Raw genomic sequence first — 13,989 nt, 5'->3', positions numbered from 1 at the left:
TATAAATAGGAAATGTAGTGGGATAATGGAAAATTAATGTCACTTATTTTGTTTACAGTAAAATCCAACGTTCCTCAAAGTTTGCAGAAGAAAAGCCTTGCTATCCAAAATGAATGAAGAAAACTTAGCTCGTGGTTTAAAGTAGGAAGTGCTTTTCTAATTTTATATGAATTTAGTTTATAATTATTAGCTTTATTAATTAAGATTATAGTTTTGACTGCTGAATCTCTATCAGTATTAGCAATGTGGACCCGACACGTTAGTTTGTCACCATTAGATCAGGAGCTACATTTCCTAGTACACTAGAGTACTGTGTGGGCCTGAATCCCGGTTCCATCCTGGGTAAGTTACATAGCTTCTCTGTGCCTCAGTTTCCTCATATGTGAAGTGATTACACATACATTCCTCTCTCACAAGGTTGTTGTGAGGGTTAAATGAGTTAATACATGGGGTGCCCTCAGTGGACATCTGCCTCATTATTGTCAGGGCACTGGGCAGAGAAAAGAGGTAGAAATTAGTTTAAAATAGCACATAGGCAATTTATAGGAAAGTAGACACCTTAAAATGATAGCAGATTTAAGTTCTGAAGGACCTAGGAAATCTTCAGTTTCCATCAGGAAGAAGAGATTTGCAACCATTCATCCACAGTTACACAGCTCCTTCTCTGCCAGCCAGCTTGTTCCTGGGCTGACTCACTTCAATCAATCTTACTCAGAAGTATTAATATGTCTGTCTCATTTTCTTGTGTTAGAGGACCATGAGGGTTTTAAAATGATACTTGAAGATTATTGGTGCAATTATAACGTCTTCGCCACGCTTCCTCAAAGAATACTGGAAGAGCTAAGGACAGATATGTTCACAAAGTTCCCAAATGCTAATTCTTGTAAGATAAAGAACTTTGTCATACAAAATATTCACATGTCTAGGAAGAACTGCGTCAGAAGTAATTTGGCTAAAATGTGTTATGTCCTAATTCATACAGCTAATATTCACTGAAGGCCTTCCATATGCTTGGTGAAATATAAAAATGCAGAAGGCAATGAATTACTTTCAAGGAGCCCACAGTATAGAAAAGAGGACATATAATCCTGAAATATGATTGTTTCTGCCACATTCACTGTGATGTTTCTGTAAACAGGCATCTGGTCCAGAATGACTTCTAAGAAACGATAAGGAAGGAGTCTACCTGCTTTAGACTCCTGCAAAGTATGAAGTCTCTGAAAAGCTAAGATACAAGTAATTTTGAGTTGCTATTTCCCTTATTTCCTTATACCATATTTTGCCTTCACATTTTACTTTTATTAGAAACAGAGACTCACTCTGTTGCCCATGCTGTAGTGCAGTGGTCCCTTCATAGCTCACTGCAGCCTTGAACTCCTGGGACCGAGTGATCCTCCAGCCTCAGCCTCCCAAGTAGCTGGGACTACAGGCATGCACTACAATGCCTGGCTAATTTTTTAATTTTTTTCTAGAGACGGGGTCTCACTATGATGCCAAGGCTGGTCTGGAATTCCTGGGCTCAAGCAATCTTCCTGCCTCAGCTTCAGAAAGTGCTGGGATTACAGGCATGAGCCACCCCGCCTGGCCTCCTTTCACATTTTCCACACCCAGAATGTACTCTTAATTCCGGCTTCTCATTACTACTTCTCTGCTTCTCACTGTCATTCTAAGCACAGGCATGTCATCCCCATCCTACCTTGTACCGCCTTTTCAGGAGAAACATATCAACATTGAGAGGAAAATATTGTTTGAAAACAGCAAGATTCTATAGGGTGCAAACACTGATGTCTTACAAAAGAAAAAAAAAAACAACACTATTCCACAGAAATTTTCTTAAAGTGTTCTATCAGCCACCCTCATTCAGATCGACTAGGAGTGATCACTCGGAGACTTTAGAACGTGAGCCTCAACCAGACCAGGAATCAGGATTTCTGTGGGTGAGACCCGGGGGTTTGCATATTTAATAAGTGAACTAGGTAGCTGTGAGGCACGAAGGCTTCAGGATGATTTTTCAGGGATAATGGGCAAATTACAGTTTACTCTCTAAATAAATTGAATATTAATTCCAACATGGGGCCAGGAGTAATCCCAGCACTTTGGGAGGCAAAGATGGGCGGATCATTTGAGGTTAGGAGTTCAAGACCAGCCTGGCCAACATGGTAAAACCCCATCTACTAAAAATACAAAAAAATCAGCTGGGTGTGGTGGTGCATGCCTGTAATCTCAGCTACTCAGGAGGCTGAGGTGGGAGAATAGCTTGAACCCAGGAGGCAGAGGTTGCAGTGAGCCAAGATCACACCACTGCATGCCAGCCTGGGCGACAGAGAGAGATTCCCTCTCAAAAACAAAACAAAGAACTCCACAATTCCAATATGGAAACATGAATATCATTTTCACAGTTATAATTTATATTCAATAAATTTAAGGTTACAGTTCAATGAGTTTTAACAAATATATATACCTAAGTTATTGCCAAAAAATCAAGGTATAGGCAATTTCATATCAACTTACTAATTGCCATTTGTATCAAACCCCCAACGCTGTCACCCAGACCCAGACCCAGGAAACCAGTGATCTACATTCTGTAACTACAGATTAGTTCTGTCAGTTCCAAAATTTCATAGAATTGTATAATGTGTATGTATTCTTTTGTGTCTGGGTTCCTTTGCTAAGTGTAATGTTTCTGAGATACATGCACGCTGTTGCATATATCAACAGCCTGTTATTTCTTATTGCTTGGGGTATTCAACTGCTTGACAACTTGTTTATCCATTTACCTGCTGATAGACATTTGGACTGTTTCCAGGTTTAAACTTTATAAATAAAGCTGCTAGGAACATTCACACATACATCTTTGTGTTGACATATGCATTCATTTCTCCAAGGTAAATACATGGGAGTGGAATTGCTGAGTTATATGTTAAGTGTATATTTAGCTTAGAAGAATGCCAAATTGTCTTCCAAAGTGATAGCATCATTTTCACATTTCCCACCAGCAATGTATGAGAATTCCATAGCTTTGCCAAACACTTGGTGTTTTCACTCTTTGTAATTCTAGCCATTCTGCTAGGTGTATAGTGGTTTCTCATTGTGATTTTTTTTATTTCTCTAAAGACTAGTGATGATTCCTTTTAATATAATAATAAGTTAGAATAGGTGTATTGGGATTCTGTAGATCAATTTGGGGAGGATAAGAATACTGAATCCTGCAATCGGTGAATACACAAAGCTTTCCTAGGAAATATTTGCCTTTATTCACTCACATACATTCTTTCCTTCTGGGCATAGTAAGAGGAACTCAGGGAAAACATGCCTTGGTTCTACATTCTCAGTAAAGGCCTTGATCTCTCTCTTTAATTTTCATGCGTGATCTCTCCTCTCTATTTCTTTTCTTTCCTCTCTCTTTTCTCCTTCTCCCATTTCCTGGTAGAGATAAACAGTCGACTACACAGAGTCTGGAATCCTCTGTGAGTAGGTTCACATTCCAGTTCTTCAACTTACTTATTTCTGATGGACATGGATTTACTTTTTCATCTTATTTTGGGTTTCTATTTATTTTACTTTTTTATTAAAACATTTTCTTTTTTTTTTTTTTGAGACAGGGTCTCACTCTGTTGCCCAGGCTGAAGTGCAGTGGCATGATCTTGGCTCACTGCAGCCTTGACCTCCCTGGGATCAAGTGATCCTCACACCTCAGCCTACTGAATAGCTGGGACTACAGGCACACACCACCATGTCCAGATAATTTTTGTATTTTTTGTAGAGATGGAGTTTTTGCTATGTTGCCCAGGCTAGGCAATCAATCAATCTGCCTGCCTTGGCCTCCTAAAGTGCTGGGATTATAGGCATGAGCCACTGTGACCAGCTTTATTTACTTTTTAAAAATATTTGTTGAAATTTAATTAGCACTTCAGTATTTTACAGAAAAATTTTCCAAAATATTAAGTACACTGTATTATAAACACATTATTATATGAAAAAATCACATACACTTTGTTTTCTTCAATACATTTCCCATGGCATTAAAAGAAATGCAGTTATATTTTCAGTTATGACAAGCAAACATTCAGAAGACCACACTTCCTACCAAGGACAAGTAGAAAATGTGTATCAAGTAAAGTTGAAATAATCTTCTTGAAAGTTTTAAAGATCTTCTAGGACGGCCAGGACTTGAGAATGTAAAGATCTTAGAAGAAAAGCTCAGAACATTCTTTCTGCTTTTACCTTTGAAGCACCGGTCAACTCCTAAGGAGCAATGGACAAGAGACAAGGTGGCCAAGCAGAAAGTGACAGGACAGCTATGAGGCTCGGTCACGAAGTAGGGTCGCTGTAGACTCATCATAATTAGAAGTCAGATGGCAGAATTCAGAGATTTTCAAAGAAACATTTTGGTAAAAGCCCTCAAATCTCAGTTGGGACAACTGAAGCACCGGACTCCAGATATAAGATATCAACTAGGCCTCATGGGGGCTGAGGCGCTGCACTGAGTCAGCTAAATGCTTATTTGAATTAAGATCTGTGCCACATCTAGAAGCCTATCGGAGGCTGGGCTGGGGATTCTCTGGGGGATCATTTTGTCTTCTCTAGCCTCTACAGATTTTCGTCCAAAATGTCCAGAATTCAGCCAAAATTATCAAGACATCAAAACAGAAACAAGACAAAAACGAGACAATGGAAAAGATCAAGAGATAATCCAGATATTGAAGTTAACTGAAAATCTTTAAAATAACTGTGATTAATATTTCCAAGAAAATAGACAGCAAGATAAGGAATTTCACGAGAATATATCAATAGAAATTGCAAAACTGAAAATTGCAGTAACTAAATAACTCATTGGTATATTTAACCATAGACTGGCCATAGCAGAAGATATGATTAGTAGTATAGAAGATAAAGCAGTATGCAATGTCTAGACTGCAGCGTAAATAGAAAGGATGAAAGAGGAGAGGGAGAGAGAGAGGAAGGGGGAGGGAGTAGAGAGAGAGAAAGAAAGAAAATAAGTTATAAACATCTCAGACAGATGTAATTAGAGTCTCAGAAAGGAGGAAAGGAAATGCGAGACAGAGGCAATGTTTTGAAGAAATAACAGTGAAGAATTACCCAATCTAATAATCAATTCATAGAAAAAGGAAATTTAGTGAAATCCAAAGAGGACAAATTCAATGAAAACTAAAATAGCTACATCAAGGTAAAAGTGCTGAAAATCAAAGACAAAGAATAAATTCTCAAAAGTAACCAGAAGAAAAATACACATTTCCCTTATAGGATGAAAATCAATTGCCTATTGATTTCTTAATAAACATCATGAAAACACTAGAATGCCATTTTTAAAAGGCCAAAAGAAAATAACTACAGATCGTATTTTCCAGCAAGCTGAAATAGCCTTCAAAAATTCATATAAAATAAACACGATTTTCAAGCTATATGACAAAAGCTATACGACAATTTATTACCAGTAGAACTGGGCTAAGACAAATATTAAAAGGAGTCTTTGTAGCTGAAAGAATTTGATTCAGAAAGAGCATGAAAATGCAGAGAAGGTAAATATGTGAGTAAATTCAAGTGAATACTGATTGCAAAAAAATTATAATATTAAATTTTGTGATTTAAAAATAAAAAAATACATACATGTATGTATGAAACTAAAATGTGTCAAGATAGCACAAGGTCGGAGGGGTTTAACTAACATAAGTTGTACTTAAATCCTAGTATTGTTTGGAAAGTGATAAAAGTAGTAGTTCAAGTACCCAGGGGAACAAAATTAAAACAGGAAGCAATAGCGGAAAAACTGGAAAAATTAAACTTGATTAACTCAAAAGAAGAGGAGAGGAAGAGGAGTATAAAACAAGTGAACCAAATATAAAACAGAGAGTAACATGTCATCTACAATTTCACATGTCAGTAATTACATCTAATATAAGTGGACTAAATATACCAACTAAAACTCAATGATTTCCAGACTGGGTTTAAATAATAAAGAAAGAGTCCTTACATATGAAGACAAAAAGTTTGAAAGGAAAGAATGGAAAAGATATTCCATGAAAACACTAACCAAAAGAAATCTGGTATAGCTATACAGTACTATCATAAGAGAATGCAGACTTATAGGCAGGAGGCATTAGAAATAAACAAGGATATTTCATAATTACAAAAAATCAATTTTAAGGAAGATAAAACAATTTCCAATCTATATGCATTTAATGAAACAGCTTCAAAATATGTAAAGTATGTATCTCTCTTCATTTTACTGGAATTCACAGTTCAGGCATGCTTATATCAGGGTAATGGTAGACACAGAGGAGGACAGTGGATACACCATAGACTCGACTCTGCCTACCATTAGCCAAAGTAAGTCACATGGCCGGCTCAAAAATCAGGGGGCAGGGAAGCATACGCCACTCACAGGCGCTGGCAAGGGACAGGTGCAGAATTGGTGCCAGTGATGCAAACTAGCACAGAATGTATATGTAAAAAGTGATAGAACAATTAAAGGAACTTCAGAGAGGTAGGTAGGTCTAACTTCATTAGCACACCAATGAAGCAATACAAACTTGGACCATCTCAGGAGTTATGAAAATTTCCCATGTCTCAAATTCTAATCAAGGACAGGTAAAATTTTCAAAGGGAGAAAATAAAATTTGCTTCTTTTGTCCAGTCACTATTAATTTTGTTTTATTGGAAACCTCCACTTGCTGTCTGTTGTTCCTACAGAAAACAGTACAGCACTCAGTTAATCCATATGAAACTGCTAATATTCAACTGTATTTGATCTACAAAATTGGCAAATATATGGTTCAACCTAATTAGTGAAGCTAGAACGATGAATAAGAAGAGGACTGACTGGTACTAGCATAGCTATGTAAGACAGAGTCTGAATGACGTATAAAACTATTTGAAGACTAAGTGATAAGAAAATGTAACAGAAAATGCATGAATAAAGAATTACCTATGAGCAATAAAAAATGATTTTCACTTGGGACATTATAAAAGAAATCTTCATGAAAAGAACAGTTTAGAATTCTGTTAATTATCTGGGCTGTACTCCAAGTATTAGCATTTTAGAAAAGAATCCACCACTCCCAGATGCCCTCCCTGACCAAATTTTCCACCATTAAGGGACAAAAAAGTGGCGAACCAAGCTCTTCTTGGTTATTTATACAGTCAACCTTCAATACTTTTTATTTCATGAATTATTGCCATGACTTACAAAGGAATAGAAGCCCAATCTCAATGTAACAGAAACGTGAATCAGACAAAAGCCATGTTTGAGTATTATCTAGTGAAAATACTAAAACAGTAGCATGGAGTGGGATGTGAACCCTTAAAATCTGCGCTAGTGGACTGGGAATTAAAGAAGACATTCATACAGCCAACAGACACATGAAAAAATGCTCATCATCACTGGCCATCAGAGAAATGCAAATCAAAACCACAATAAGATACCATCTCACACCAGTTAGAATGGCAATCATTAAAAAGTCAGGAAACAACAGGTGCTGGAGAGGATGTGGAGAAATAGGAACACTTTTACACTGTTGGTGGCATTGTAAACTAGTTCAACCATTATGGAAAACAGTATGGCGATTCCTCAAGGATCTAGAACTAGATGTACCATATGACCCAGCCATCCCATTACTGGGGATATACCCAAAGGATTATAAATCATGCTGCTATAAAGACATGCACACATATGTTTATTGAGGCACTATTCACAATAGCAAAGACTTGGAATCAACCCAAATGTCCATCAGTGACAGACTGGATTAAGAATATGTGGCACATATACACCATGGAATACTATGCAGCCATAAAAAAGGATGAGTTCGTGTCCTTTGTAGGAACATGGATGCAGCTGGAAACCATCATTCTTAGCAAACTATCACAAGAACAGAAAACCAAACACCGCATGTTCTCACTCATAGGTGGGAACTGAACAATGAGATCACTTGGACTTGGGAAGGGGAACATCACACACCGGGGCCTATCATGGGGAGGGGGGAGGGGGGAGGGATTGCATTGGGAGTTATACCTGATGTAAATGACGAGTTGATGGGTGCAGCACAGCAACATGGCACAAGTATACATATGTAACAAACCTGCACGTTATGCACATGTACCCTAGAACTTAAAGTATAATAATAATAAAAAATAAATATTTAAAAAAAAGAGATGGAAAGGACACTAACCACTTGAGAAAACAACAGGAAGAGGACTGTTCTAGGTTTTCATTAATATCAAAGAAAGTGCAGTGATTTAAAGAACTCTGAAGTTGAGGATAATTAAAGGTGGCATGATAAAAAGGGGGAAGGCACACAATCAAACACTAAATGTTTAAATACAATATAATGAGGCTTGATGCCATCTCTCTGAAAGGAGAAAAGAAGCTGCTGCCATCAATCAATGTAGCAATATGTCAAAACAAGTATCAATACAATTATCCTTTATAAAACCTCGGCAGTTATTACCCATCAAGAACATAGAATTGATAGTCAGAGGACTGGAGTCCTCTCCCTGTCTCTGGTGTTATTTGTAGCTCCTGCACTGCCGGACCTTGGTGTCTTCTCAGATTGCTCACTTGGAATATCTGGGTGTTAATAACTGCCTTTCTACTACATAAAGATGCATCAAATATCAGATGGAAGAATGGAAACGTAACTGTAAAATCTTATATTTGCTGTTTTTACTAGAGTTATTATAATTTTTAATACTACAATTTATAACAATATAATCTCCAAGATACCTGCCTTGCCTGGATGGCTAGTATAAGAGAGAAATAAATATCTGAAATTTGGATTCATTATTCGGATTTTGTTATCATCTATCAGACATTTTTCTGAATTGCTTCATTCATTCATTCACTCAATGCAAAGCTATGGTGCACTTAGTATGTCCCTGGCTCTGTATTAGTTGCTAATGTTACGGCAATGAATGTATCTTACCCCGGTGTAGCCTGAAGTCTAACGAGGAAAAAGGAAATTAGGCCTCTAATAAGACAAATACAGATACATTATGAAAAGTGACTATAGCACATGAAGTCATAGGCTTCCTGGGAAGTTATAATGAGGAACCAAATTTAGAGTGATGGCCTAGGAAGCATCATTTAAACTAAGATCCAAAGGAGGAGGAGTAAATAGCCAGTTGAGAACACGGGGAAGGAGCATTTCAAGCAGGGGAGACCACAGGCATAAAGGCTTTGAGTCAGTAAGAAGCTTGATACAATTGACAGTGGACAGGTAGCAGGTGATGGCAGCAAGAGGTAGCACTGGAGAGTTATCCAGGGACAAGCTCCTCCAGGCCTTGCTGGGAGTCTGGATGTTATTTTAGGAACAATGGAAAGCCACTGATGGTATTAAACAGGGACATAACTGTATTAGTTCAGCATTTTTAAAAGGTAACTTGAGTTGCAGTGCGGAGAATATAATGTAGTATGTCAGCTATGAGCAGACACAGAATGACCTAAACTTGGAAGGCAATTTCCATATTCCGTGGGACACCAAGTTTAGATTAAGTCGGTAGTAGAGCTGGAGAGAGCTGAAATCAGGCAAGGTGTAATGTGGAGGGAAGAATACAGAATTTCGTGATTCACTGGACATGGAGGGCAAGGGAGATAGATGCGTCAAGGACTCATAGGGTTCTGGCAAAAGAATCTGGGAGTTCCCTTTTGTTCTTGAGAGATGCCCTCAAAGGCCTGGGCAGGCAGTAGAGCATAGGGAATTTATTTTTCTAAGGGCTCTGGGAACCAATCCTAGTGTCTTGGGTGTGGCTTTAAGCATGTTTGAACAATCGGATGTGCATGTTTTTCCTAGGAATCATCCTGATTATTGTGTGGACTAAAAACTGGAAAGGTCAAGACCAGAGATGAACAGCTGATTTAGGAGGCTGGTGCTCATTTAGGCTAAACTGGAGGGAAAGAGAGAAATTCAAAACATTTAGGAGACAGAATCGGATTTCAGTCAATAGGTGGCTGTTGGTATCGTTTTATAAGATAGAAGACAATGGAAAATGAGAAGATAGACAACTGAGTTTTAAGTGTTCACAGAGCCAGTGAAGAGAGGTTGGTACCAGAGGTTGGAGCTGGGCTGCAGATACATATTTGAAAGCTATCAGCCAGCGTGTAAATGCTACTGAAAACTCATGGAAGTGGATAAAAGGCTCAGAGAGAGCTTGGGAGCAGGATAGAAGACCTAGAACCAATCTGTGGATAATGTTAGCCTTTAAGGAGTGGCAAGAAGAGTAGCATGCAAAGGTGCATGGAAAAACAGGTGTCAAGAAGGGCCCAAGGCCATCTGTGCTCATGGCTTTATTCTGCACTTAAGCAGCAACTCTGGGAGAACCTACAACCGATCCCCAGGCTAGAAGTGGAAATAGAGGTACATTCATAGACTAAGCCAGGAGTCTGTGAAAACACATACAGTTTAAAGGAATAATGAATCTATCATTGCAAATGAAGTGTAGAAAAGCAAATAAAACTACGGCTGGGCAGTCCCAGCTATTCAGGAGGCTGAGGTGGGGGGATCCATGGGGCCCAGGGGTGCGCTATGATGATCAGGTGTCTGAACAAATTTTAGCATCAAATGGTGATCCCTCTAAGCGGAGGACCACCAGGTTGCTTAAGGAGGAGCGAACTAGCCCAGCTCCCACATGAAGCAGGTGAAGGCTCCCGAGCTGATCAGCAGTGGGACTGTGCCAGCAGCCACTGCGCTCCAGCCTGGGCAACACAGTGAGAACTTGCCTCTTAAAATACAAAGAAATAAACTGATAAATACATAACTAGATAAATGGGAAGAGATGCTGCCTGGCAGGGATATTATAAGTCATTATAAGCAACGTTCTAGAAAACAAACAGGGCAGTGGAAATGCAAATGAAAATACTGAAACTACCATTATTAACATAAGTCCTAAAGGATTGTATTACTGTCAACAATAAAAATAAAATGACCACACTTGAACAATTATTCTTCTAAGGAACAAAAGACAATGTAGATGTCCACTTGTTCTAAATAATTACTTTTAGTTAGTTAGCAATGGTCATATATTATCTGTCTGCATGTTTGGGTTTTTTTTTACTAGTAATCCCTTATGGCCAACAGCATGTTTAGAGAAGTTAATGGTGCCAGCAGATTGCATGGCAGCTGCACCGCCCATTGGTCCTTCCTGGAATCAGTTATGGGGCTTTGATCTTCCTGGTACCAACCTCCAGCCCAAGGAACTGCAGTAGTATCTCTTCATGAAGGAACATCAAGTTAATGGCAAATCCCATCAAAGAGCATGTTCTACTTTGAAGTCAGTAAACCTGAAGTTGTTTCAGAGTAATGAGAGGAGAAGGTAATTTCATAGCATCAAAGAGAAATTCTAAATATCAGACATCTTAGCCATTGAAACAGACAGCACAGTTATAGGCCCCAGAAAAAAAACAGGGATGGAAGGAAATGAACAATAAGTGGAAGAAAAAAGACTGTTGGTAAAGCAACACCATTATATTTAGCCCTGTAGAAGTGTAAACACTAAAAAACAGAGGCAGACTTAAGAAATTAACTGGGTTGTACACGGGTTAAGTAATAAAATGGAAATAATAGTATCCGAGACATTAAATGCCGCATGAATGACAGATGTTGTTATCATGCTTTAGAAAATTAATATTCTGCAGGGCTAAAGCTGTGACTAGGCAGAGAATGGGAGTGACTGTGTGTAAATGGTGTGATATGAACGTCCGGCCTGACCCAAGTTGAAACCACTTAAGACATTTCCATCCAGGCTACTCTTTGACTTGTTCTCCAGTTTTATACAAGGGTATTTTTAAATTTTATTTCATTTTGACAATAATTTTAAAGCATTTTTTTGATAATGTAAAGAAAGAATACAAGTATGTTCTAGAACATCAAGTGGCAACTGTGTCACTGAGTACCACCAAATAATTTCACTGCCTGCTTTTTGTTTGCGTTATATTCATGTCAGCTCCATCCTTTCCACTTTTGTAACAAGGAATAGATGAGAAAAGAGGCTGACTAAACACAGGCTCCCACCAACGGAAGATCAAGTGAAGCGACAGCATGCTGTGCAAAAGAGGACGTTAGTAGAGAAAAACACAGAGAACTAAGAGATTGCGAGAAATCACCCCACTGCCCCCAGTACCACTCCTGTTTTCCCAGACAGGGTGTCATCTCAGCTTCAGAAAAATAGCATCATCTGTTGTTAGTTTGAATTGTATTAGTTTGATTAGATGCCTACCATATTGCAAGCACTCTGCTAAACTCTGGGAATCTAAAGACAGATAAGTTTCAGTTCAGGTCCACCTCTAAATTCGACTATAAAAGACAGTAACTGAAGTCCATATTGTCATGGGAAGACACTAGAAGCTTTCCATAAAAACCAGTTCCACTTGCCCAGCTATTTAAAAAGACAGAAAAAGTCAAGTTCAACATTTCATGCTGACATTGGCTTTCACAGTTTGGCTTTGACAGAATCTCATGCTGACCTTGATTTCACACAGGGAATAAAGGCCACTTACTATATGCACATCCGTACACTTCGATCCGCATCCCAATCCTACCCCTGGGGTTCCAGGCTAAAGGGAGAAAGCGCAGGAACCTGGCTTCAAAGGGAGGCTGGAGTCTGTAGTGCACCACACTGTCTGCGTTTGTGTTTCCTGGAAAACCCTAGGAGAAAACAGAGAAAGGGATCAATGTATCTGCAGGATGTACCATCTTCATGTTGTCATCTCTCATGGCAATGAGCAAGGTACGCTCGCTTTGCTAATATGCAGAAAGCTGCTGTTTTAAAGGAAACACTGCTAATGGTTAACAAGGATGTGACAACTTCTCCAGTCCCTGGATTAGTCACCATTGTCTAAGTTTTCTTTATTTACAAGGTAGTTTAAATTTCATCCACACCATGACAATGACTATAAACATGGCGACCTCCATGAAGTTCACTTTTCAAAAATGCTATCCCACAAATTCCTCCCTAATCAAGTGGTAAAGATGCTCACAAAAAGCCACATGACATGGCAGGGCAATCAAGCACCATGGTCACACGCAAAGGAGCAGCAGTAAGAATCCTGGAATCTGCAGTGAGATAGTTGGAAGGGACCTAGACGTGATTCCAGCCCCACACCCTTAATTTGTAAATGAGAAACTACAGTCTAGGAAGAAGAAAGGGCTCTCTGGAGGTAGGACAGCTATCACAGAGTGTGGGCAGGATGACATCTGGCTTTTATTTCAACGGCAGCATTCATTCCATGTTATCAGGCTGAATCCACTTCACAGCGAACTCGGCTGCACGCACCTGTGGCCCGCTTCCCGGGAGCGTCAAGAGGAGCACACTGCCACTATCTGCTCCAGGGCAAAGGGGCGTGCTTTCACTCTTCACTCCGTCTTGCTATCTGAACATAGGGAAGGATCAGAGTGCAAGCAAACAAAGTTGTTTTAGATATTTTTTCATTGTTTTCAGATTTTTAAGAATATGGCATGTGTGAGAACAAGGAAAGGGTTAATGCTCTTGTGCTATCACCTAACATGACTGGGGCACATAGTTAATATCTATGTATGGCACAGGCCAGCAGTTAGTTCAACCAAGAATCAAGAATGTTTCCTACCTAATTATTTTACTTTACTAAAGAATGTACCAGGCTTAGGGCCGGGCACACTGCCTCACGCCTGTAATCCCTGCACTTTGGGGGCTGAGTCGGGCGGATCATGAGGTCAGGAGATCTAGACCATCCTGGTTGACACGGTGAAACCCTGTCTCTACTAAAAATACAAAAAAAGTCAGCCGGGTGTGGTGGCGGGCGCCTGTAGTCCCAGCTCCTCGGGAGGCTGAGGCAGGAGAATGGTGTGAACCTGGGAGGTAGAGCTTGCAGTGAGCCGAGATTGCACCACTGCACTCCAGCCTGGGCAACAGTGTGAGACTCCATCTCGAAAAGACAAGACAAGACAAGACAAGACAAGACAAAAGGGGAGGGGAGGGGAGGGGGAAGGAAAAGGAAAGGGA

General features: G+C 39.4%; 1 protein-coding gene across 2 annotated transcripts in view; it reads right to left on the bottom strand.

Moving 5' to 3' along the window:
* LOC112607927 (contactin-associated protein-like 3) overlaps positions 1 to 13,989 on the bottom strand; it is a 236,635-nt gene that overhangs the window by 104,452 nt on the left and 118,194 nt on the right. For both annotated transcript variants that reach the window (XM_025359296.1, XM_025359295.1), the window contains exon 4: positions 12,509 to 12,656. In XM_025359296.1, coding sequence (XP_025215081.1) covers positions 12,509 to 12,656 — 148 coding nt within the window. The remainder of the gene's footprint in view (positions 1 to 12,508; positions 12,657 to 13,989) is intronic.

The sequence above is a fragment of the Theropithecus gelada genome, chromosome 15 (genome assembly GCF_003255815.1).
Source record: "Theropithecus gelada isolate Dixy chromosome 15, Tgel_1.0, whole genome shotgun sequence".
Lineage (NCBI taxonomy): Eukaryota > Metazoa > Chordata > Mammalia > Primates > Cercopithecidae > Theropithecus > Theropithecus gelada.
This window is presented reverse-complemented; position numbering and strand designations above follow the sequence as displayed.